A 24593-nucleotide genomic window follows, 5' to 3' on the forward strand; every position below is an offset into this window, starting at 1 on the left:
CTTTTTAAACACAGGATACGATAAAAACTAGTTAAACACACATATAATAGTTTAGAGAGTTTAGTGTCGCATTGTAAGCGGCTTCTTTACATAAACACTCCCAAATTGGAGTTAATGTTTTGGTTGACGTTGACACCACGTGGAGCTTTTATAACACTAGGGCTACGTTGAGGAAGTGTTGAGAGTTTCAATCCAGCTGACCGTCGAGTAATATGAAGGAATTATTGAACTTAATTATTTTCATTGATCGTCTCTATTTAAAAAAATAAAATAAAATAAAAGGAAACATTTTCATTGATCGGTGGATATTAGAGATCCCTCATTATAGCCCCTCATTGTTGTATCATTTGACACATGTCATTTATACATTGTTTGGAAAATAACATAAATGAGAGAAATTAGCAAGGCACAATTCGAGACTGTTGGTTTTGGGCTTCAAAGGCAAACAGTCCAACAAAATTCAGATAAGCCCTACAATGTATTTACCCAATAATAGCAAGGCCCAAGAGAGCTGTGAAGCGTCCACTGAACAGGTGAAGCAAATTTTGGACGGTGTCTTAGTAGTTGATAGGCTGATCGCCTGCTGCTGGTTTGTTCGATAACAATCTCAGAGACCCCGCCGCTGCAGAATACTATCAACTCTGCAATACAAACCTCCATAGCCATATCCGTACATACGTAGCCAAGAAGAACCCTCTCTATGCCCTTCTAACTTCTATCTCGCTCACCCTATGGGCTCCGCTTCCGCCATCTCTCTCTGCTCTCATCCCAAGGTACTCTCTTCTCTCTCTCTCTCTCTCTCTCTCTCTCTCTCTCTCTGTTATCCTCTTTTACTTCAATAATGAAATTCCTGTTGGGTTCTCAGATTCTTCTGCGGCCCCTCACGAACAAGCAGAGGCTGCAATCTCAATGCCAATCCCAAGGTTCGGGGAGTGCTTGGCTGGGCTATCGTACGCAGGGTGTGTTTTTATCTCCTATCCTTCTTAGAAGGAGGAGATGCTTGGCGGTAAAAGCGGCTTCTGCGGCTGAGGGAGGTTCTAGAAGGCCCGCCAGTGCTCGGAGAGTGTATAGAGAATCACAGAGCGCGAGCTCATTGCCTGTTGCTCCAGTCAAGCAGCTCGCTTCCTTCGTCGTTCCCGCCGCCTCATTCTTTGCCGTCACTTTCGGTACTGAATTTACTTTCAATTCCTCCCTTTTTTTCTTTTCTTTTTTTTCTTTTTTTTTTCTTTTTTGTTGAAAAACTCTAACTTGGTTGAAATGTGGGTTAGAAATGAGGAAGTAGAAGCCTTTATAATTTGATTATTAGCAAATTTCAACTGGCAAAAAGCATTGTTCTTTTTCTGTTTCTGTCTTAATCTGATCCTCCATATATAAATGCCGAATGTAGATGAGGATGACACTCCCCCTACCTGTCGATAAATACCCTTTATTGCGCTTGAGATAATCAAAGTCATTTTTTCGTTCCGCCATTATAATTTCATCTTTATGTTTACCATGCCTCCCAAATTGGTGCACTAATTTATGTCTTCAGCTGACAGTTTTGTGGAAATTGGTGGAGAAAATCCTTGTTCCAAAGCGGCAGAGGACTTCATCTGTTGAAAACAAAACGCCTGCCGAAGGAATGAAGTGGTCTTTTGCCGCCGGTTCAAATTTGCTTACAGGTTTTGGTGCAAAGATTGAGAGAGAGTCCAAGCTGAAGCTCAATGACTTCGCCAAGGAACTTAGGTCATTCAGAAGTGTCGACTTGTCAGGTAGTTCTAGATGCTTTACTGCTCGTGCATGCAGCTTCTCTATTTTTACAGACTTTTAGGAAAAATACTGGCTAAAAATTATATTCTACTTTACGTTCTTATTTTCCATTATTCATATCAATTTCATTTAGATGCCAATTTCATTCGTGTTAATTTCTGTAACAATTCATATTTCAAGTTATATGTTTTCATAAGAGGTTTATTATTGTTTGTTAACTGTCTCACTTGATTGTATCTTTCTTTCTTTCTTTTGAATACAAACTGGGTTTATTATTCAATTAATGTAATGATTGTACTATACTTCCAAACAAAATGTAAAAACTCATGTATATTTTGGCAACACTTTATTTTGACAGGGCGTAATTTTGGAGATCAAGGATTATTTTTTCTTGCTGAGAGTTTGGGTTACAATCAGGTTTGAGTTCTTTAGTCAAATATTTCCACTATCTGTTTTTATTATATATATAATAAAAAATTCATCTTATTAATTTATGAAATATTGTGACTTTGGACAATTATTGTGTGCTTTTATTGTGTTTCAGACTGCTGAAGAAGTGAGTTTTGCTGCAAATGGAATAACTGGAACTGGAGTGAAAGCCTTTGATGGTGTTCTTCAATCTAACATTATGTTAAAGACTCTTAATCTTTCTGGAAACCCCATTGGAGATGAAGGCGTTAAGGTCAGTCCAAATTCCACCTGTTTATGATAAAGTTGTCTTGTTAGTTTGCTTGCAAGACTGAGTGTTGGAAATTTTTTCTATTGAACATCAAATGCTCCCCACTCCCTACGCAAAATTACATTTTTCAACCATGGGAGTGCAAAGAAAAAGTTTGTAGCTCAGTTGCATGTGTATATTATTGCTTATTCTTGAATCTGAAGGCTTAATGTTGTGTGATGTACTTTTCTTCACAGTGCCTATGTAATATGTTGGTGAATAATAATGGTATTCAAAAGCTCCAGCTCAACAGTACTGACTTAGGGGATGAGGTTAGCTTACTTCTTTCTATCAAAGCTAGTGCCCTGATGAGTACAGACATGTGCCTTCAAAATCTGCAAGAGGAAAGGATTGTCCATGAATGATATGCCTAACAAGCTGACGGCTTCACTGTGCAGGGTGCGAAGGCTATTGCAGAAATGTTGAAGAATAATTCAAGCTTGCGTGCTCTCGAACTTAACAACAATATGATCGACTACTCTGTAAGGAGTTGCCTCCAGATATTCTAAGATTGTAGGTTTTAATGACTTCAATCACAGTTGAATAACTGGTTCTATTTGTGATTTGTTCTTTGCAAAATGGAGGTAGGGATTTACAAGTCTTGCTGGAGCTCTTGTTGAGAACAACACAATACGGAATATACATCTGAAGTTAGTGCACCCTCCTCCTCTTTCTTATATAATACAATTTCTGGTTTATATGTACCGTTTGTTTGTTTGTATTGCTTGGCAATGGCTATTCTTGAGCACACTAAGTTAAAAATTCTATTGTAGCGGTACTTAACTTTTATTCTTTTTAGAAATTCTGATGTCATTTTATTATTTTTTATAGTGGCAATTATGGTGGTGCCTTGGGGGCCAATGCTTTAGCGAAAGGACTTGAGGGGAACAAGTCTTTAAGGGTACATGTTTCATCACTTCCACTTTTTTTCTGTTTTGCATTGAGACAAATTAATTTACCACTCTATGTTGATGACCCCTCAGAATTTTGTATAAATTTCGAAGGTATTTTACATCCTCTGGTAACTGGAAAATACAAGTAGTTAGATAGCTGAACTGACTATGTAATAAGAAGTCTTAAAAAGACATTCGGTCACAATGGATTCACAAAATATGCTCTTCATCAACACTCTAAGAGATTGACAAAACCCTATTTAGTGTTGCCAAGAAATGGTGATCATTATTCTTCTTTGATATGTCACAATATTGTTGCATATAAATAGATGAGCTCGCAACAGAATGGATTAAGTTCTTCATTGTAAGGGATCTGAGGTTAATAGCTATGTTATATATGCAGGAACTTCATTTGCATGGAAATTCTTTTGGAGATGAAGGAGTGGCTGCTTTGATGTCAGGTTTATCATTACATAAAGGTTTGCATTTCACTATATCAATTGCCAACGTTAGTGATGCAGAATGCATATGAATAGTTTTCCTAGTTCTACATCAGTTAGTGAGCTATTTTATTTTATTTTTTCAGCAATTGATCTGATATGCATATTTGCTCAGGTAAACTCACACTTCTAGATATTGGCAACAACTCTTTTAGTGCAAAAGGCGCCTTTCATGTTGGTGGATATGTCAAAAAGACCAAGAGCTTGTTATGGTTGAACGTTTACATGAATGATATAGGTGATGAGGTACAGTATTTTTAAGTTGCTAACCATTTCTGCCGCACACTTACGCGAACTCGTACTTTTATTTGGTTCCCTGTTCATTGGTTAAAATCACTTAACATAGAATATTTAGGATTTTTGTATGTGAAATTAGATTGATGGATCAAGTCCTCCATTAAGTGTCGTTTCAAGGTTGTCAGCTTGCTTTGAACTCCTGCTACTGCGACAGCTATCACTGTTTGGATGTTTCTGGCATTTGACAAGCTTAAGACATAAAAGATAATTGAAAACTAATTTTGATCTACTTACTTATTTTGGAACTTAGTTCATTGTTTTTGCTAAAACTTAGTTCATCCTTGCTAATGGTTGGATGTTTCTGGCATTTGAAAAGCTTAAGACATAAAAGAGAATTGAAAACTAATTTTGATCTACTTACTTATTTTGGAACTTAGTTCATTGTTTTTGCTGAAACTTAGTTCATCCTTGCTGATGTGTAAATCCTGTTCATGTTTAGGGAGCTGAAAACATTGCAGATGCTTTGAAGCAAAACCGGACAATAACAACCATAGACCTGGTGAGAAGAGCATGCTTCTTTGTTAGCATAACTTTTTATGTACATGTTTTATTCTATTTTATTTAAAAACGAAAAAAGAGAGGTCCTGAACATACTAATTTAAAAAACATTGGGTCGCTTTCAAAGGGAGGAAATAACATCCATGCCAAGGGAGTCACTGCCATAGCTGAAGCGTTGAAAGATAATTCTGTCATTACATTTGTAAGTCTCTAATCTGTGCCCTTTTCCTTTTTTTTTTTTTTTTCATTTCTATTCATGAATGTAATGGCAGAAACTTATCTCTTCTCTCAGTTGGAGCTTGGTTATAATCCCATGGGACCTGATGGGGTGAAGGCTTTATCCGAAGTTCTCAAGTTTCACGGAAACATTGAAACCCTTAAGCTTGGCTGGTGCCAGGTAATCTATAGTTTTTCACATATGCTTATCTATTTCTAGAACTTCGATCTGGGTTTTCTGTATCCATTTGAGAGGATCTTGTAACAATGTAATATAAAAATCTTTTGCAGATTGGTGCAAAGGGTGCAGAGTTCATCGCGGATATGTTAAAATATAATACTACAATACGCGTTCTGGACTTGCGGGCAAATGGACTTCGAAATGAAGTTAGTTCCTGCAGATAAGCAATGTCTTTATACTCCATTTGGGTCGTTTTGATCACTCCAATCTAATGTTATTTTCCTTTTTATGCATTGGAAAATACAGGGTGCATCCTGCCTGGCTCGTAGCTTAAAAGTGGTTAATGAAGCTTTAAGTTCATTAGATTTAGGGTTCAATGAAATCAGGGTATGTATTGACTTTGTGTTTTCCGTGTGCTTTTTTCACATTTTAGCAGTATTTTGCACAATTTGAAAATGGTTTTGTATTCAGGATGACGGGGCGTTTGCAATTGCTCAAGCACTGAAGGCCAATGAAGATGTGACAGTCACATCTCTGAACCTTGCGAGTAATTTCCTCACCAAATTTGGGCAGGTAACCTTCTCATCCTCTTAAGGGTTTTTTTTTTCTCTTTCACTATTTTGGCATTTTATTTTGTGCTGCTTGTTTTCACATGCGTCTTAATGAACTTTTGCATGATGCAGAGTGCTTTGACAGATGCAAGAGACCATGTATATGAGATGAGTGAAAAAGAAATCAACATTTTTTTCTAGAAGGCAGGCTTATTAGACTAGAAATGTGGGTGGTATGTGGGAAACAAATCAACATCTTTTGGTTTATTCTTTTTCCCAGGAAGCATGGGTAAGAACTCCAATATCCAAACTTGTGGTTGAAAATTTTGAGTTCTTATCGACTTCCACTTACTGAGGAACAAATTGGAAATTTTGACGTTGAGAGATCATAGTTAGCTCTTCAGTGATAGATAGGTACTGTTCGTAAGGCTTTTCTTTTTCTTTCATGGGTGGTGTTATTCACTAGAGAGTTGAAATATAAGTCTACAAAGCTTTGTATCTTTCAATGTACTGATAAATTCAGAGAAGTTTTTGTAATGATTTATTATTAGTATTTAGTACCAAGACCAACCAAGAAAAGATGAGTGGTGGTGCCTTTATAAATTAGAGAAGTGAGTTTTGAGGGTGCCGATGCGATGCAATGCCATATAGCCTTGGATGGATGATTTTATTGAACTGTTAAGCGGTGTAGCGTGTGCGTGGCTCACTTTGGAAACAGCATTCATGTCGTGGCTGGGACCATGGACTGTTGTGTCACCGCACCACCGCCTCATCGTCTAATGAGCTAGCTGGTCCTCTTGGAAATTTAAGGGCAGGACACACCCACCGTTTCAATTTCTGTGCCGAGGCCAACTTTTTTATTTTTGTTCTGCACTCATGGTTAGTCCAGTTGGCTAAAGCACATCTACTTTTTGCACTTGAGTTTCATCACTTTCTTCATACATTAGAGTAATTTAAAATATCGTTTTGTTTGAAAGAGAAAAAATAATACAATAATTCAGACATGTTCGACATTATTGATTCAAAATCCGTCTAGTAACAAAAGATTGATTCAAAACCATCCTGTAACAAAATATGGATTATGACGTCTCATTCCCTTATATGATACATACATGCATTATGCATACAATACAACTAGAGCCGAGCTGTCTCCTGTATACATGCATGCTTCCAATCCATACATCCAGCCAGCTTGGTAGCCTGCCTCCTGCATCCTGCATCCTGCTGCCCATCGCCATTTTTATTTCAAATTCCTTTTTTATGATCTTATCTTATCATAAATAGTTATGTTATGCATGCATACTATTACTGGTTTACATCCAAAAAGGGGAGAGCAAGAGAGAGAGAGAGAGAGAGAGAGGAGTATATCTACTTCTTGTAAGATATCATATGTTCGTATTACAAAACAAAGTCAGCTACTGCCAAAATGGGGTCTGTCATGGTTTCAGACCCCGATGGCGTCGTACTTAGTTGAAAACAAAATCACAAAATAAAACGACACTGTTGTGTTCATCATCTAATTAAACGCAGAAGAGTAGAAGACAAGACATGCGCAATATGGGAGAAGATACATGGGCAATAAGGTAACTATATTATTAAGAGGCAACTGCTATGCTGTATATATCAAGAGCTTTGCCTTTCAGTTTCGGATATATACAACACTGCCTCTGCTTGTGTTTAAATTGAATGGCTTTTCGCTTGCTTCTTGTTATGGCGGTTTTGCTCTTCTGCATGGCGACGCAGGTAATAACAAAAGCCTTAAAGTTCCACTCCCTTCCCTTTATTACTCACTCTTTTCCTCTGGAGATCATGCCTTCACCAAAATATTTACATGTTTTTCCATACATGCAGGTCTCATCTGATTCGAATATACAAGACCATGAAACCCAGGTTTAGACTAATCACCACGACCTTCTTTTTTTTTTTTTTCGGGGTGGGGGGGTTGTTTTGTGTGCTGGATATTTAATTAATTAGTTCTTACCGATTACTCTAGGTGGTGAAAGGAGCAAACAGAAGGCTTTTACCCTACCTGAGTATGCCTTTTCTCAATCCCTTGCCCTTGTTGATGATGCATGCATGTAGTTCATTTAGTGTTTAATAAATAACATAAGTTAACACAGCGGTGTGTGTTAATTAAATGTGTTTTGTTTTGTATTAATTTGATAATTAATAATAATGCAGATTGTGATGAGTTATGCAACTCGAGGTGCAGGTTGCACTCAAGGCCAAACGTGTGCACAAGGGCATGCGGTACCTGCTGCGTGAGGTGCAAGTGTGTTCCTCCGGGTACCTCCGGCAACCGGGAGGCCTGTGGAAGGTGCTACACTGATATGACCACCCATGGCAATCGCCTCAAGTGCCCTTAATTACTACTATATTTCCAATTAAGGCCAATTACTGAAAAAACCAAAAAAAAAAAAAATTCGCACTAGGAAATAAATTTCAGATATTTAGTCAGTGAGTGTTGTGTTTTGTATGATGTTGTTGTGTATGTGTCTCCTCTACTATTTTCTTTCTTTGTATCAATGTTGAGTTCAGTTTCTGAGTCGTGTTATTTGTTGTAACTTGTAGCGAACAATAATAAACTAAATATTGCAGACTTGTGTATCTGTAAGATTGTATCTCCTCCTCTCACGTCCAATGCTCTTAAAACACAACTCTTTTTGTTCTTTTTGAAATCATAAAACCCAACCTCTTTGGCCCATTTTATTACTGGACAGAAGAACCGACACACCATTTAGGAATTATATATATTTCGGGTTTTATCCACGGTGGGTCAAAAATTTAAAATTGTTCTTATTTCAACTGGTGGAGGAAAATAAAAGATTTGTAGCTCCATTGATTAAAAAGTATTTATTTTTGCACTTGAGATCTTAGGATTGAATCTAATGCTCCTTTCTATCCTGATAGTGCTTGTAACCAGGGACGGACTCACAGTGGGGTCAATGGAGTCAAACGACCCTATGGACTCCATGAAAGCAAGGTAAAAGCAATGGCGGATCCAGAATTGTTACCCTATGGGGTCATAATGTTAAAGTTTCAATTTTCTTTTTAAAATGAAATAATGCAAAAAAATAATATTTAAAAACACACCAAATTTATTCCAACTAACAAAAACATCATTCAATAAATCAAGCTCATATATGTATTATGTAAGCCATAAATTCCATCAAAATAATAACATCAACCTAAATAATAAATAAACTCACCCAAAAATAACCCAAAAAATAAAATATCTTAAATATTAAAAACAAAAACAAAAACAAAAAACACAGTGAATGTTAAACCATTATCCTTAAGGTCCATTTCTATTCAAAGACCACTATGGTAAGTGATGTCTTTATGCTATTCATCTATACTTTTAGTATTTATATGTCTACTCAACAAAATTAAAATAATATTAAAAAAACACTAACAAATATCTTCCTTTTAAAAAAAATTATGTCGACGCATCTTCTTCTCCTTCTCAGTCTTCATCTTCTTCCTCCCCCTCCTCTCTTTTCTTCTCCCTCAGTCTTCTTCTTCTTCCTCCCCCTCTCTCTCTCTTTCTTCTTCCTCCCTATTTCTTCTCCCTAGCAGCTTGCATCTTCTTCTCCATGGGGTCGTCTCCCACGGTTGCCAAGAGAAACCAAGAACCTCCAAGCTATTTCTAGGGCTGCCTCGGGGTCGTCTGACCCCATTGACCCCATGGTGGATCCGCCACTAGGTAGAAGGTCTCCTTGAATGGCTGTGTGTATGGCTGAAGGAGAAGGTTGTAGATCTGAAGAAGAAGAAGCTGAACAACTATTCTGTTTTTTTTTATATATTAAACAAGCTGGCCAAAACGGTGTCGTTTTGGTCCAGTTCTAATTTTTTAAAAACAGGCTGGCAAAACGGCGTCGTTTTAGACCAGCCTAACGATTTTTTAAACACACCGCCAAAACGCCGTCGTTTTGGTCCAACTTCTATTTTTTTAATAAGCAGGCTGGCCAAAACGCCGTCGTTTTGGACCAGCCAATGACTTTTTTTAAAAAGCGCTGGCCAAAACGCCGTCGTTTTGGACCAGCGATGTAATTTTTTTATGAAGACTTAGCCAAAGCAGCGTCATTTTGGTCAGGTCTTTGAAAAAAATAGAACAAATTGTATAATTGAAACAAACCCTCCCTCCCGAGTTAAGAACTCCAAAACCCCAATTTCCTAAATCATCAAACCTAAATCCCCAATCTCCACCCCCCACAAACCCAAAACCCCCATTTCTTGAACTTTTACACTAGACTGGAACATTATAGTCATTAATTAATATGACAGTAAACTAGCAATGTTATTACCCTAGACTGGAACATTACAAAGGTATACATGCATTAGAAATAGGATGTCATAGGAAACTAAAAGTGTTATTACCCTATATTGGAACATTACAGGGGTAGACATGCATTAGAAATAAGATGTCATAAGAAAATAGCAGTATTATTACCCTAAACTGGAACATTACAGTCATTAATCAACATGACAGTAAATGTGTGGAATATTACAGTCATTAATTAACATGACACATTAATAAAGCTATGGTTTTCAAGACGTATTGTTTGTAATGAATTATTTGGGTTCTTTTACAAAATTGGGCTGGGTTTGTTTTGGGTGCTATTTAATTTTTTTGTGTTGGACTTCTTTTTTAAGTTGATTAATGGCAATCACATAATTTACATAAATTTAAACACCAATTTCTTATATAGTAAATGAGTTTTGGGTGTATTTCTAAAGTGCGTTCTATGTGAGTTTTTTTTTATAATTTCAGCCCTTATTTTAGGTATATTAATGAAGCTTTTTTTTTTTCTTTTTTTTTGGGTTACAATAATGTCATATCTTTGATCATATTGAAATTTGTATTATGTGATAATGAAAGATTATGAATTTTTTTTGTGATGATTATTTTTTCGTACAAACCAATCATTCAATTTAATCTAATTCAATATACATTAGATTAGATTAGATTGGATCCTGACATCTGACCATATTAGATTAAAAGTAAATTTAGATTTTAGCCACAAAAAAAATTTCACTTTTTAAAAAAGACAAAAAAACCTCTCAACTTTCAAATCAAAGACATGCAAATGTGAAGGATTCCTTAGGAAATCCAAAAATAAATCAGGATAATTTTGTCTATTTTTACTTATTTTACAAAAAATTTCTCTCTTTTGTGTTTTTTCAAAGTCTCCTTAGATTAAATTGTAAATTTTGTAATCTAATAAAAAATTGGATTGAAATGAATTGGTAAAAAAACCATCGGTTTCAAACCGATAGGGGTTGATCTCAACTACTCCTTTTAAGTTTCTTTTCCCTTTCGTGTTGTACGTGTATCTTTTTGAAGCCGCAATAATATGGATGGCCTGCTGAGTGTTTTCATGCGTCAGCATCTACCAGCTTCTTTAATAATTAAATGGCACTTTTATCCTGTCGATGACCCCATGCGCAATCATGGAGTTTTAATATGAAAATACTGCCTTTATAATCCATGCAATTGCAATATCGCACGCTAACTCTTTGTCGCTTTAGAGCATTTCCATCCCTCCTTTTGCCATTGCAAGAACACCACCCGCAAAGGAAAAGTCCGTGATAAAAAATGGGCCACGAAATTGAAAAAGTCCGAAGGCAAGACTTATTAGGCAAGCTGATGTCATGTTGATAATTAGCATGATGTCAATGGCCAATTTAAATACTAAAAAATTCAGAATCTTTTTTTTAATAAATGTCTAGCAACATTCTTTACTTCCCACACCAAAATCCATACAAATTCATCTCATCATATCTTATGTAAATAGTGATTGCCCTTAGATTGACATGGCAATCGTGGGTGGAAATGCATCAAAAAATTGCTAGAGTAATCACTATTCATATGAATAGTATTTGCCCTTAACTTTTACCATGACACAATGGGATGGAAGTTCTCGTAGCTTATAAATAAACAGCGCCGGTGTTAGAAGAAACCAAGCACAGAACAAAAGCAAAAGAAATGGAGAATCATCATAACGAATATAGAGGTCATGTTGTGGTGCTTCCATATCCAAGCCAAGGCCACATCAACCCTCTCCTTCAGTTTGCAAAACGCCTGGCCTCTAAAGGCGTCAAGGCCACATTGGCCACAACCAGTTACACTGTCAACTCCGTTTGTGTCCCGAACGTGGGGATCGAGCCCATCTCCGATGGGTTCGACCAGGCCGGCTTTGCTCAAGCCGCAGATGAGGACACTTTCCTTCAATCATTCAAAACCAATGGCTCAAGAACCCTATCTCAAGTCTTGGATAAATACCAAAACTCCGACTTTCCTGTCAATTGTGTAGTTTATGATTCTTTTTTGCCATGGGCTCTTGATGTGGCCAAGAAACGTCGCATATATGGAGCTTCATTCTTTACCAATTCGGCCACGGTGTGCAGCATTTTTTACCGCATTCATCATGGCTTGCTTTCTCTTCCATGTAAGCTGGAAGATATGCCCTTGTTGGTTCCTGGCCTGCCGCCACTCAACTTTCCTGACCTGCCTACTTTTCTTAAGAAGCCAGATAGCTACCCAGCTTACTTGAAGATGAAACTGAACCAGTATCCTGACTTGGACAAGGCTGATTGGGTCTTTATAAACACATTCGAGGCACTAGAAGGCCAGGTACGAATGCTAATCTAGACAACTTGACATGTTATGTTGTTCGACTATCAATCTCTTTCCATTAATCAAGTACATATGCTAGGCATTTGGTGTCCATAAGCGAGCTTTCTTATCAGCATTGCATGCATTTGTGCTAGCTGCTCAATTAAATATCATGTTGCCAAATTCCAATTCTAATTTTAGTTCAATGAAAGGCTGCAAACGGATTATCAAAGCTGTTCTCTGGGAAGTTGATTGGCCCCATGGTCCCTTCAGCTTATTTGGATGGGCAGATTACGGGAGATAGAGGATATGGAGCAAGCCTATGGAAGCCTCTTGGCGAAGAATGCACCAAATGGTTAGAAGCAAAGCCACCCAAATCGGTTGTTTATGTCTCCTTCGGAAGTATGGTGTCTTTGACAGAAAAGCAGATAGAAGAGTTAGCAATGGGGTTGAAAGAAAGTGGGGTGCATTTCTTGTGGGTGGTGAGAGAATCTGAACGCTGCAAGTTGCCCAAAGAAATCTCTGACTCAGCGAAGGAAAAGGGTCTGTTTGTGAAATGGTGCAACCAGCTAGAAGCACTTGCACACGAAGCTATTGGGTGCTTTGTGACTCATTGTGGCTGGAACTCTATACTTGAAGGGCTCAGCCTCGGAGTGCCTATGGTGGCGGTGCCGCAGTGGGCTGACCAGCTCACTAATGCTAAGTTCGTGGAGGAGATATGGGAGGTTGGGGTCAGAGCCAAGGAAGATGAGCAGGGTGTTGTGAGGAAAGAAGAGTTTGTTGGGTGTTTGAAGAAAGTAATGGAGGGAGAGAGAAGCCAAGAAATTAGGAAGAATTCAACTAAGTGGAAGGAGTTGGCTAAGAAAGAATTTAGCGAAGAGGGGAGCTCTGACAAGAACATTACTGGATTTGTTGAGCATTTGAGGCTTGCTAACAAGAAAGGAGAGGCAAAGCAATTCTTGAATGGCGCAGATTAAACTTTATTATGACTGGTATGTGTGAGAAAGTCGAGCATAAAGTGGTAGATTGTGTTCGTTGTCGTGTGGTTAGCGCTCCTATTTTTATATGTAAAAGACTTGTTCTTCAACTTAAATTTCTTACCTTGTTTTTACGAGAGAGAGAGTGACAGATTCATCTTGTGTCATTTCCGTATTAATAATCAAATGCAATTGGGAAGTTACTGAAGCACAAAATCATTGTTGAAAAAAGTAAAAAATCTATAAAGATCAACGGTGTGTGCTTCTTTATACATAAATATCCTCACAACCTGCTTTTTTATGCTAGAACATCCTCATCAACATCTAATGAGCTTGATTTTCGTAAAACCTGCAAAAATATAAAAATGATAGTCAGTCCCGTATATCATTACCAACATGAAATCTATCATAACAAAATTATTCAAGATGCAAGTTTGTTCCACTAACCTAGCCGTTCTATGCTACAACACGCTCTTCATCAGCTCGTGAATCTGTGATCCTTTGCAAAGCTGCTGAAAGAACAAAAATGATAGAATCAGGCCCCCTATATATCATAACTAATCTGTCCCTAATCATAACAAAACCATTGAAGATGCAAGTGAACCAAAACTCAAATTCTGCTTTACTACAGATTTTGCAGGGCACACTTGATTTATTTTTAATTTTTTCATCTTGACTTCTGATTTTAAATTTTACACAGTTGAAGATCTGAACTTTACCTCTTTTCTTAAGCTTATTTCGAAAGCTTCTTTTCCTGCTAAATGCTGTCTCCTGTAATAAGAAAGCAAACTAGTTACCAAGGTGCAACTAAAAGATTCCATCGTCAACCAGAACACTAGAAACATAAACATATGCAATTCATTATCTAAAATCCAGGACTAGGAGGTTGCAAAACTGTTGAATCACAACCAGACATATCTCGTTGGATATAGCAAGTTTCAATAGTTACCACAGGCTGACTAAGTTCCCCTGCTTGACGAACTGCAGCAACCAGATCTCGGTTGGATTCAGTATACATGCTAGTTACAAGTCCGTACTGACCAGCTCTGGCTGTGCGACCAACCCTGTGTATAAAATCCACAGCAGAAGTAGCAAAATCTGCCTGGATAAGTAAACAATGCCAAGTGTTAGCTCCTGTTCATACTACTAATAAATAGCATCACAGAGGCCAATGAATAAATAGATCACAACTAGAAAAAGAAAAAAAAAAAACAAATATCTTAAGAAAGCATGCTAGATAAAATAGTGTCAGAGAGCACATCATGAAAGAGGAAAAAAATCATCCAGAGTTCCATCTAGAGTCTCAAGCGGCCTGCAGTAAGTAATTGGGGAATTCATTTGTCCCTTCCCAACATTTTTGTTGGTCTTCAAGCTAATTATTTAAAAACTAAGACGCACCTGGATAACATGTGATACGTTTGGAATGTCAATGCCACGTGCAGCAGCATCTGTGCACACAAGAATACCACCTTTCTCTTGGAAATCAGCCAATGTCTTTGCTCGGTCTTCCAAGGAGCAATCTTTATGGTAATGGTAGCATTCAATGCCACCTCTCATCAATATCTTTGCCACTGATTCCACAGCCTCCACAGTATTTGCAAATACCATTGTTCGGCACTGACCAGAAACTGATCTCGACTCAAATCCATGCTTCACAGCCTTTATAAGTTCATCCACTTGAGTATCAAAAGTAACTTCAATCCACCTTTGCTTTAATCTGAAATACAAAGCAACCAAAAAATGTTGTGAAATGAACACAACACAACAGTTGACTAGTGAGGAGGTAAAGAAAATTACAAACAGTAACTGGTAGCTAAAACATGGTGTACCTGGGGTTGTGACAATGGAGGTAGTTTCCACTAACCCAATTGGCCTCGGGAAACATCTTTTTCAACACTGCCCCGGCAGTTCTCTTTCCATTTACTGGAAGAGTGGCTGCAACAAAAATGTATTGTTTACTGCGCTTATAAATTTTTCTCACTCTCCTCCAGTCTGTATTTTTGACATGCCCTGCCTCAAGCTCCTCATCTAAGTCATCATTTTCCACAGCATCTCCCTCTTCTTCTGACAAATCTTCATCCTGCAGATTGTCTTCATCTTCTGTACTGAAATGTGATGAAGTTTCAGATTCTGGTAGATTTTGTTCATTTGACCGTGACAATAGCTTTTCGTCAAAGCGGAGCATGTGTATGAGACGGATAACCTTATTCTGGTAGCCCCCAGAGAGAAGCATATCCGCTTCATCAAACACCTGCAAATGCCATATTAGTCATAAATCATGTGATTTTTTCTATGCATGAAATTTCACATATGCGATTTTGAAAACAAAAAATAATCATACAGAGTATGAATGAAACTAAAACATACCACATATTTTACACTCCGTATAAAATCCGTACGACGGAAATTTTTTGGGTCAATATTATTCAGAAGAGCGGCTGGTGTTGAAACAATAATATCAGGTTCATTAACCGGCCATCCCTGCAGTCAAAGTTTCTTATTTGTGAGAACCTCATTACAAAAAATTAATACGCAAAGCCAAAGAGAAAGAGAATTGCATCCTTCAGTAATAGAAGTAACACCATATAAATACAGAATTCTATACCCAGAACAGAATAATAAAAACAATCAATACCTGTCTCCCACATAGGGATACAACACTTAGAAGTGGTTTGCCATTTTCGTCACAAAGACCGTCTGCCATCCGAACCACTTGCTCAGACAGTGTTACATTTGGACACAAAACAAGAGAAATCTTACGGGGTTGGGAGACTCCTTGATCAGAAGAAGCAATATTCGCAGAGTCGTTCTGTTCATTGCATAGCTTATCAATTAGAGGGACAAGGAAGCTATGCGTTTTGCCACTACCAGTTTCAGCTGCAACCACCACATCCTTTCCTGAAAGTATAGATGGTATGCTAGCAGCCTAAAATGCAAAAAACAAAAACAAAAGTTTCGATAAAAAGTTCAAACTTTTTAAATGATTTCAGAAATCGAACCAATACATCGAGAAATTAAAAAGTAGATTAGGGTTAGGACTGAACTTGGCACCTGAACCAGAGATGGTTGGCCAAGGCCGGCATTGTAGAGAGCTTGAGAAACCTTATCGGATACGCCAAGGGAAGTCCATGAAACGCTTTCTTCAGTGAAAAACGTATCTCCTCCTTCCTTCCGATACGCGGCGGTAGTGACGGTTCCAAAAGGGCGGGGGTGGCTCAGCCAAAGCAAGCTAATCCGGAACGAATATGAAGAATTGGAGAGAACAGAGTAGGAATATCTGAATTGAGAGAAGAGTTTAGGGGGAGATGACGATAGTTTGTAGAGTGGAAGCATTGTTGTTGCTGAGCGATGGAGTATCATTTGGGATTTTGTGTTAGGGTTTATGGGATATGGATAAACCCTTGCTGTAAGAAGATTGGGTTTGGGGATGGAGGGAGAGGTTTATGAAGAAGATACAGCGACAGCGATAGTGAAAGCAGTTCCTGACTGACGCATTTGAGTCCGTTGGATCATTCGTGGATCAAGGAACGCAAATCTTGTAATTCCTTTCTTCTTCTTCTTTTTAAATTTTTTTTTTTTTTTTTTTTCCCAATTCTTTGGAATTTACCTCCAGACTGTAAATTTAAGCAGAAAACAAATATGAATATTGGGAAAACGTTTTCCATCACAAATGGCTTTATACATACATGAGGATGATGGTATCATGGTAGTATGATTTTTTTTTTTTTTTTTAGTAAAGATGGTGCGTAGTATGATTTTTTATTCAAGGAAAAATGATATTCAAGTCTTCTTGTGTTACAAGTGAGAAAATATATAACGAAAATGCTACGTTAGTAGTATGTAGATATGCAAAAGCATGTGTGTCTAGGTTAGATCCTTAAGACAAAGACAATTTAAATCTCAACTTAAAAATGTGAAACTACAATTAAATTTGCATATAATAGGCTCCGTATGTACTAGTACAAGTAAATATCATTGTCCTTTTACTTTCATTTATTTTTATATTACTCTATTTACTTAAGTTTACAATGTAAATAAGAAAGTACCCCTTATTTGGATTCAAATAAAAATACTAGAAAATCAAATTCCCACCAAATCAAAATATTAAAAATCAGTTTTAGTGTAAAATACGATTTAGGCTAAAAATGATGGCTCATTAAGTCAATATATGTTTCATACTAAAATCTCATAAAATCAAATTTTCTTATTTGAAGTGTAAGGAATAAAAGCAGCAGAAAATTATCTTGAGAAAACGATTATTCCGAAAAACCATTTTTCATACTGAGTCAATATTGCACCTCCGCTAAAAGATTTCTAGGTCCGCCAGTGTATGCACTTATTAATAATACTCACTTTTATTAAATATATTATAATAAAATACATGTTGTTCTTGTACTATTGAGAAGAACTAAAAATATTTAAATTGTGATATAATTACCAAATTTGTTAGAGCAACTCTAGCGGTATGACCAAGCCTCGAGCTGGGGGAAAAAAAAGCCAAAATTCGTTTCAAAGAGGAGCCCAAGCCCGGGCTGAGAGTGGGTCCCATGAAGACAGTGGCCCAAAGGCGATTCGCCGAGCTCGAGCCCAATGGTTGATGACGTCAAGCACGACGTGATTGCGCGTTTTAATTTATTTTTTTAACCTTTGGCGTGTGCAACGGTAAAAAAATTTAAACCAACGTCTGACGCGTCACCATATGCAAACTCCAACGGGTAGAAGACAGGTGTTACACCCCAACGCTCCTATCTGCTTCTCCTCCTCCAATCCAACGGTGACATTTTTTTGGCAATAAAATTATGAAAAAAAATTGAATTTTAAAAAAAAAAATACTAAATTTTTTTATTTTTTTTCTTTCTATAAATACCTATCAATACCCTTCACTTTCAACACCAATCCTAATACATTTTATTCTACTTCTACTATTATTCACTTTTTACTCAACATTTTCCTCTCTTTCACCTTGTATTTTTATTTCTTATCTTTATGGTTTCTTCTATTGAAACTGGAGGGGTGTGGCGCACCGGGAAGATGTTTCCTTATCTGAGGCTTGGCTCCAAGTTTGTTATTGTCCTATGTCAGGCAATGAGATGAAATTTTTTCATATGTGGAAAAAAATTCATGCCGAATTTTGTGAAAAAATTCCGGGGTCGACTCGTACGGAAATAGCATTGTCTAGTAGGTGGAAAATTCTCAATAAAGAGTTGGGAAAATGGAGAGATGCCTTGGCAAAAGCGATGGACAACTATAGAAGCGAGGAAAATCGTAGTAACGAGGTAAGTATTTTGTAATTTTCATTTTATTAAGTTTAATGTCCTAATATATATATTTTGTTAATATTTATTGCATTTTCAATCTTTTGTTAATATTTCTTGCATTTTCAATATTTTGTTTATATTTCTTGTATTTCCAATTGTTTCTTAATATTTCTTCATCTTGCAAAGCCATTGCTATGACAACTTGTTCATCGGCTTCTCTCTGTAACATATTTATTTCATCTGCTCTACGGTTTCTCTAATTTGATTCTTGCTTTTGCCTCTCCAAGCATCTCCTAAATTCTTCCATTGAAAATGAATGGAGTATGAATTCTAAACTCTGAGAAATGGAAATATAGAAAGATATGGTGTGAGAGGTATGAGCTGAGCCTCTGATTTTACCTCCAAACTGTAAATTTAAGCAGAAAACAAATATGAATATTGGGAAAACGTTTTCCATCACAAATGGCTTTATACATACATGAGGATGATGGTATCATGGTAGTATGATTTTTTTTTTTTTTTTTTATAGTAAAGATGGTGCGTAGTATGATTTTATATTCAACGAAAAATGATATTCAAGTCTTCTTGTTTTACAAGTGAGAAAATATATAACGAAAATGCTACGTTAGTAGTACGTAGATATGCAAGAGCATGTGTGTCTAGGTTAGATCCTTAAGACAAAGACAATTTAAATCTCAACTTAAAAATGTGAAACTACAATTAAATTTGCATATAATAGGCTCCGTATGTACTTGTACAAGTAAATGTCTTTGTCATCTTACTTTCATTTAGTTTTATATTACTCTATTTACTTAAGTTTACAATGTAAATAAGAAAGTACCCCCCATTTGGATTCAAATAAAAATACTAGAAAATCAAATTCCCACCAAATCAAAATATTAGAAATCGGTTTTAGTGCAAAATACGATTTAGGCTAAAAATGATGGCTCATTAAGTCAATATATATTTCATACTAAAATCCCATAAAATCAAACTTTCTTATTTGAAGTATAAGGAATAAAAGTCGCCAAAAATTATCTTGAGAAAACGATTATTCCGAAAAATCATTTTTCATACTGAGTCAATATTACACCTCCGCTAAAAGATTTCTGGGTCCGCCAGTGTATGCACTTATTCATAATACTCGCTTTTATTAAATATATTATAATAAAATACATGTTGTTCTTGTACTATTGAGAAGAACTAAAAATATTTAAATTGTGATATAATTGCCAAATTTGTTATCGTATATATTTAAAATATTTACAGAAGAATACGCATCGTTCCAACAACAACAAAATACACATCGCATATTTTATCTGTTACGTATTGGATTGTCACCCATCAAAAGGAAAAAACGGTGTTTGATTGCCAAGTGTCTTCCTCGAAACACACGTGTCCTCCAACGATCAGGATTGACAATTTGACAGCATTGATAGCGGTTGCACGCAAAGCTCGCAGATGACGAGCTCACCCAATTCAAATGTAAAACTGTAAAAAGCCCTCGGCTTCTTGTAGAAGGCCCCCCGACACACCCAGAATAAACGAAACCCAGTCAAAGTAATGGCGCCAAAGGCAACCAGAAATCAAAGTCCACCGTCCGATCCTCAGGGAATGTTCGCTGGATTGGTCTTCTTCTTAGTCGAAAAACGAGTTCAGAGCCGTCGTTTACAGGTAAAACACTCATAGCTTCTCGACTCCATGGCCCATGCGTTTTTATTGTAGCTTCTTCTTCATATTTTCAGCATTGGTGCCTAAGTTTTCAGATTTGGAAGAAAAAATTGGTCCAAATGGGGGCTACAATCAAAGACAGCCTAACCGAAAGGGTCACTCACATACTTGCTATGGACACAGAAGCCCTCTTACAACAACTGGGTAGTGAGCGCTTGGCTCACTTTAAAGGAGTGAGTTTTCATTCACCATTTCATTTTCTTTAAGGCTTTGATTAATTGAATAAGATTCAATTCAGTTTTAGAATCGAGTATAATCTTCCAAGTTTCAAACTTGTGTTGGTTTGCAGACAGTTGTAGTTTATCAGTGGCTAGAGGATAGTTTGAGCTCAGGAGAGAAGGTATCTGAGGATATGTACCATCTAAAATTGGTTGCAGACAAGTCTTCCAAAGATTACATTTCTAGCGATGATGAACCACCAAAACCCAAAAAGCCAAGATCATCCTCTCCTGATGACTTGGCTCGCACTTCAATACCCAAAACCCCTGAATCTCCAAATAAGGATCAGATCACTGCATTGCAGTCGGCTGTGCCCTACAGCCCACCTGACTTGAATAAGAACATAACCCAGATATTCGGGAAACTTATCAATATTTATAGAGGTGGGATTTCTTTAACATCTGTTTGTTCACTTTGCATTTTTGGATTCCAGAATTCTGATGCTTGGTGGTAATCTTGTGTGTTTCAATTAAAGCCTTGGGTGATGACCGAAGATCATTTAGCTATTACAAGGCTATACCAGTTATAGAGAAGTTGCCTTTCAAGATTCAAAGTGCGGACCAAGTTAAAGACCTACCCAACATTGGAAAGTCTATGCAAGATCATGTAAGACACATGCCTAAGTTTAAATTTTGTATTGGGAGGATTCTGTTCTGATATGGGTTTGTATATAGAGGAGGATTTGCTAGTTCTTTGAATATGTTTTGTGTCAAGTACATGTTACTAGGTGCACTTTGTGAAGTCACAAGTCTTATGATATTATTCTTACTATTTATTGGCATTTTGAAATTTAGTATGGTCAATGCTTCCATCATGAAAGGATAGTCGAGTGGGAATTGTTTTCAGTTACTTAAACTATAATTAGATATCAGTCAGCTACGTGAGAGATTATATTTCATTTGGAGCTTCCTATTCTGAAAGTATGCATATTCCTCTCTGTGAGGAATGGTGAATTCTTCCTACTTTGTCCACCTGATAACAGAAGCTTTGATCTGTGATTGCAGATTCAGGAGATCGTGACTACTGGGAAGTTATCCAAGTTGGAGCACTTTGAAACAGATGAAAAGGTGTTGGCAAGGTTCTCAGTAAATCTATGGTTTCAGTATTCTGCTGCTAATTTGAATTTGAATTCTGCTTTTTGTTAAACTCATGCTCCAGTAGATGTTTCCTTTTTTTAAAGTGTAAAGACACTGATTCACTTATGATTTATGTTTGTGTGTGCAAGGGGAATGCACTATTTTATCAAATTCTAAGGCTATAACTTCATATCTTTATTGTTTGACGGTTCTGGTTTCTTCATTTGGTTAATGAATTGCAGGTACGAACAATTGCCTTATTTGAGGAAATTTGGGGTGTTGGTCCAGCTACTGCACTGAAATTATATGAGAAAGGACACCGCACATTAGATGATTTGAAGAATGAAGATTCATTAACAAATTCGCAAAAGTTGGGGTTAAGATATTATGACGATATCAAACAGAGGATCCCACGCCATGAGGTCTAATTATAATATTTGTTTTCCCGATTTCTATGCTAACCTGATTCCTTTGCATCTACTTACCCACAACAAACTGGTTTTTTATTATTCAATAGGCCGAAGAGATGGAACATCTTCTACAGAAAGTCGGAGAGAATGTTTTGCCTGGGGTGAGCATATAATAATGTTTGAACTAACTGCCATGTGAGGCAAAAAAGAACTGGGTTTGCATGTTCACACTGGCATGGCACTGCTACTATATACTGGATTTAATTGAGCCAAATTGAACGTATGCTTTTTCTAATTCCTTGTTTAAGTATGACCTTTTAGAAAATGAATGTGGATACAATGTAAACATTCAGTGACCCATTGTTTAAAAGAATTAGTCTTGCTCTTCTCTTCTAGTGTGTGGCTTGATATTTGTATGTGGGCTATATCTACCTGTAGGTGGTCATTGTATGTGGTGGATCATATAGACGCGGGAAAGCTTCTTGTGGGGATCTAGACATTGTAATTACACATCCTGATGGAACCAGGTATGAAGCCATTGTTTCTCATCCCTTTTTGAAAAAAAATTAAAAAATACATGTATTCTTTAATAATGATGTATACCAGCTAAAGGGAGTTCTCATTATACCCTGGGCTCAATTTGGTTAGATGCTACTTAATTTGCTGGTAATTTTCCTTGTGGATAGCTTGCATTTTTCTTTTTAATCCATGTTTTTGTCTCAGATCCCATTCTTTGATACTACTACTTTAGTTGTGTTCTTGCTATTTACCAGTAAAATTCCTCCTGGTTTTAGTTTTGAAAGGATTACTTACTTTGGTCTGTGTTTTCAGTCATAAAGGTTTTCTACCAAAATATGTAAAGCAGTTAAAGGATATGAAGTTCCTACGAGAGGATTTGATTTTCAGTACGCATAGTGAGGAGGTAACATGATATATAAATATATATATATATATACAGTCCCGATCTCTTGTACCACAGGAGTCCAAGAGATTGTGGTCACCCACCTTTGGATATTAATCCATTGGTTCAAAAAAAAATTTCTTAAAAGGAGTGCAAGAGTGAGTGAACCGTTGAATTTACATCCAACGGTGAGTGACCACAAATCTTTTGGACCCCTGTAGTCCAAGAGATCAGGACTGTTATTATATATATATATATATATATATTTTTTCTTTTTTCTTTTTTCTTTTTTCTTTTTTAGCATACATATTTTTTTTCTCTCTCTGTTTTAGCCATTTCTTCGCATGATTTTTGCAGTGTACATATGTCAGTGTTACACACACAGATGCTGTCATAAATTGAACTCAGGTTTTCATTAACTAGTTGAGTGGTGATACTTTTAGGAAGCATTTGGTTTGTGTCAAGTTAGAATGCTGCAAAATGTATTATACACTCGTTGAACATCAGAGTCATCTGACTTCTCAAAATATATTTTAATGTTCTCTTAATATTTTTCTTGTTTATGATGCTATGATATTATTATGCACTTGCCATGACATAAATTTGCTTGCATTAACTTCTTCTTTCAATAACATGAGCAGGGTACTGATTCTGGCGTTGACACATATTTCGGACTTTGCACATATCCAGGAAGAGAGTTGCGACTTCGCATAGATCTTAAGGTATTTGGTGATCTCTCTATCATTTTTTATTATATCAGACAAAGTTAGCAGAAAGTCTTTATTTTTTGATTTTTCATTTCTTACTTGTACAATTATACTTGTGTAGTATGTCCCTCCTCCCGGGCAGGGACACTATGGCCTGCTTTTTGTGATTGTTTATGGGAGAGTCACATTAATATATATGATCAATTTTCTGATATATTCTAATGTCTTTGGTTTGTTTTTATAGGTTTACCCATTGGAGATATATGCATTTGGACTAATAGCTTGGACAGGGAATGATGTATTGAATAGGAGGTTCGTTTTCTTTATTGACTTATATGCTATGTCAGGCATAGTATCATATTTTTGAAGCATCCTCTCAATTTAGAGGGAAAAAGCAAGGCTCTTAATTTCTCAGTCTTGTAGTTTCTATAAACATCATGACTCGATGATCCGTGTTTCTATAAACATCAGTCTTGTAGTTTCTATTGGGGTAAAGTGTTATTCACCCAAATGCTAAGTCGAAAAGTTTGTAAAATTTTATCTATTTTGTTCCTTCTGTTGGTGAGAACTTCAATACACCATCTTTAAGTTTGTCACAATCTAATGCAGGTTGAGATTACTAGCTGAATCTAAAGGATTCCGGCTTGATGATACAGGGCTGTTTCCAGCTACTCATGGCTCTTCCGGCAGTAAACGGGTAATGGCTTGTTGGTTTTTGTACCTTTTCCCCCACTTTGTATCTCTTCATGGTTCACTGAATGCATGCTTGTATCTTTTATGTTGCAGGGGGTGAGAGCTACCGCAAGCTTGAAATTTGACACAGAAAAGGAGGTGTTTGATTTCCTTGGGTTTCCTTGGCTTGAACCACATGAGAGAAATTTGTGACGTGTGAATGTTTTGTATGAGCAATGTGTACATGTAAACTAACGAACTCGGCCTTGTAAGGGAAACACACTTAAGTTCCAATTTTGCAGACAAGGAGAGAGACAGTCTTGTTCACATACAAACCCTTGCAAATTTTTGAGTCTGTCTAATGATATTGTTATGATTATCTTCAATTAATCCGAAGAACTATTTAAATACAGTCTAACG

The 24593-nt window shown here is 36.7% G+C and overlaps 5 protein-coding genes across 9 annotated transcripts; 4 read left to right on the forward strand and 1 right to left on the reverse strand.

The window, feature by feature from the left end:
* The first annotated feature begins 552 nt into the window (after nt 1–552).
* EMB2004 (RNI-like superfamily protein) lies at nt 553–6160 on the forward strand. Of its 2 annotated transcripts, XM_089047203.1 has the most exons (19): nt 553–773; nt 866–1166; nt 1539–1751; nt 2108–2166; nt 2294–2431; nt 2665–2739; nt 2866–2949; nt 3056–3117; nt 3299–3368; nt 3764–3839; nt 3976–4106; nt 4597–4656; nt 4783–4857; nt 4948–5052; nt 5163–5258; nt 5359–5439; nt 5524–5625; nt 5736–5793; nt 6097–6160. In XM_089047203.1, the coding sequence occupies exons 1-19, from the start codon at nt 732–734 to the stop codon at nt 6138–6140; spliced, it is 1872 nt and encodes a 623-aa protein (XP_088903329.1). In that variant the 5' UTR covers nt 553–731; the 3' UTR covers nt 6141–6160. The 2 variants fall into 2 exon arrangements, with proteins under 2 accessions (XP_088903329.1, XP_008245154.2); XM_008246932.3 differs by having other exon boundaries at nt 554–773; nt 5736–6160.
* Nucleotides 6161–6297: 137 nt separating this feature from the next.
* LOC103343265 (gibberellin-regulated protein 11-like) lies at nt 6298–8204 on the forward strand. The gene is made up of 4 exons (XM_008246933.2): nt 6298–7346; nt 7455–7493; nt 7597–7636; nt 7785–8204. Exons 1-4 carry the CDS (start codon nt 7290–7292, stop codon nt 7967–7969), a joined length of 321 nt encoding a protein of 106 aa, XP_008245155.1. The 5' UTR covers nt 6298–7289; the 3' UTR covers nt 7970–8204.
* Nucleotides 8205–11356: 3152 nt separating this feature from the next.
* UGT74B1 (UDP-glucosyl transferase 74B1) lies at nt 11357–13415 on the forward strand. Its single transcript, XM_008246934.2, has 2 exons — nt 11357–12240; nt 12435–13415. Exons 1-2 carry the CDS (start codon nt 11593–11595, stop codon nt 13197–13199), a joined length of 1413 nt encoding a protein of 470 aa, XP_008245156.1. The 5' UTR covers nt 11357–11592; the 3' UTR covers nt 13200–13415.
* Nucleotides 13416–13418: 3 nt separating this feature from the next.
* EMB3108 (DEA(D/H)-box RNA helicase family protein) lies at nt 13419–16732 on the reverse strand. Of its 2 annotated transcripts, none has more exons than XM_008246935.2 (9): nt 16251–16732; nt 15835–16125; nt 15567–15680; nt 15029–15450; nt 14598–14916; nt 14149–14301; nt 13919–13970; nt 13647–13711; nt 13419–13548 (listed from the first exon to the last, which is right to left on the reverse strand). In XM_008246935.2, exons 1-8 carry the CDS (start codon nt 16557–16559, stop codon nt 13656–13658), a joined length of 1716 nt encoding a protein of 571 aa, XP_008245157.2. In that variant the 5' UTR covers nt 16560–16732; the 3' UTR covers nt 13419–13548; nt 13647–13655. The 2 variants fall into 2 exon arrangements, with proteins under 2 accessions (XP_008245157.2, XP_008245158.2); XM_008246936.3 differs by having other exon boundaries at nt 13647–13708; nt 16251–16687.
* A 3191-nt stretch (nt 16733–19923) lies between these two features.
* POL{LAMBDA} (DNA polymerase lambda (POLL)) lies at nt 19924–24585 on the forward strand. Of its 3 annotated transcripts, none has more exons than XM_008246937.3 (13): nt 19924–20131; nt 20203–20361; nt 20478–20790; nt 20883–21013; nt 21412–21474; nt 21726–21905; nt 22001–22054; nt 22332–22420; nt 22725–22815; nt 23436–23516; nt 23746–23813; nt 24111–24198; nt 24288–24585. In XM_008246937.3, exons 1-13 carry the CDS (start codon nt 20021–20023, stop codon nt 24384–24386), a joined length of 1527 nt encoding a protein of 508 aa, XP_008245159.2. In that variant the 5' UTR covers nt 19924–20020; the 3' UTR covers nt 24387–24585. The 3 variants fall into 3 exon arrangements, with proteins under 3 accessions (XP_008245159.2, XP_008245161.2, XP_088903368.1); XM_008246939.3 differs by having other exon boundaries at nt 19925–20131; nt 20224–20361; XM_089047242.1 differs by having other exon boundaries at nt 19978–20131; nt 20217–20361.
* The last annotated feature ends 8 nt before the right edge of the window (nt 24586–24593 follow it).

This window comes from Prunus mume, linkage group LG2, assembly GCF_029339155.1.
Source record: "Prunus mume cultivar Tortuosa linkage group LG2, ASM2933915v1, whole genome shotgun sequence".
Taxonomy (NCBI): domain Eukaryota; kingdom Viridiplantae; phylum Streptophyta; class Magnoliopsida; order Rosales; family Rosaceae; genus Prunus; species Prunus mume.

Bases quoted from the DNA above. Each gene is read 5' to 3' on its own strand.
- EMB2004 (XM_089047203.1), top strand. From the start codon at position 732: ATGGGCTCCGCTTCCGCCATCTCTCTCTGCTCTCATCCCAAG. The intron at 2,432-2,664 runs GTCAGTCCAAAT...TTTTCTTCACAG, and splicing joins TTGGAGATGAAGGCGTTAAG to TGCCTATGTAATATGTTGGT. The intron at 3,369-3,763 runs GTACATGTTTCA...TTATATATGCAG, and splicing joins AGGGGAACAAGTCTTTAAGG to GAACTTCATTTGCATGGAAA.
- UGT74B1 (XM_008246934.2), top strand. From the start codon at position 11,593: ATGGAGAATCATCATAACGAATATAGAGGTCATGTTGTGGTGCTTCCA. The intron at 12,241-12,434 runs GTACGAATGCTA...GTTCAATGAAAG, and splicing joins TCGAGGCACTAGAAGGCCAG to GCTGCAAACGGATTATCAAA.
- EMB3108 (XM_008246935.2), bottom strand. From the start codon at position 16,559: ATGATACTCCATCGCTCAGCAACAACAATGCTTCCACTCTACAAACTA. The intron at 16,126-16,250 runs GTGCCAAGTTCA...TTTGCATTTTAG, and splicing joins GCCAACCATCTCTGGTTCAG to GCTGCTAGCATACCATCTAT. The intron at 14,917-15,028 runs GTACACCATGTT...TTTGTATTTCAG, and splicing joins CTCCATTGTCACAACCCCAG to ATTAAAGCAAAGGTGGATTG.
- LOC103343265 (XM_008246933.2), top strand. From the start codon at position 7,290: ATGGCTTTTCGCTTGCTTCTTGTTATGGCGGTTTTGCTCTTCTGCATG. The intron at 7,347-7,454 runs GTAATAACAAAA...CCATACATGCAG, and splicing joins TCTTCTGCATGGCGACGCAG to GTCTCATCTGATTCGAATAT. The intron at 7,637-7,784 runs GTATGCCTTTTC...ATAATAATGCAG, and splicing joins AAGGCTTTTACCCTACCTGA to ATTGTGATGAGTTATGCAAC.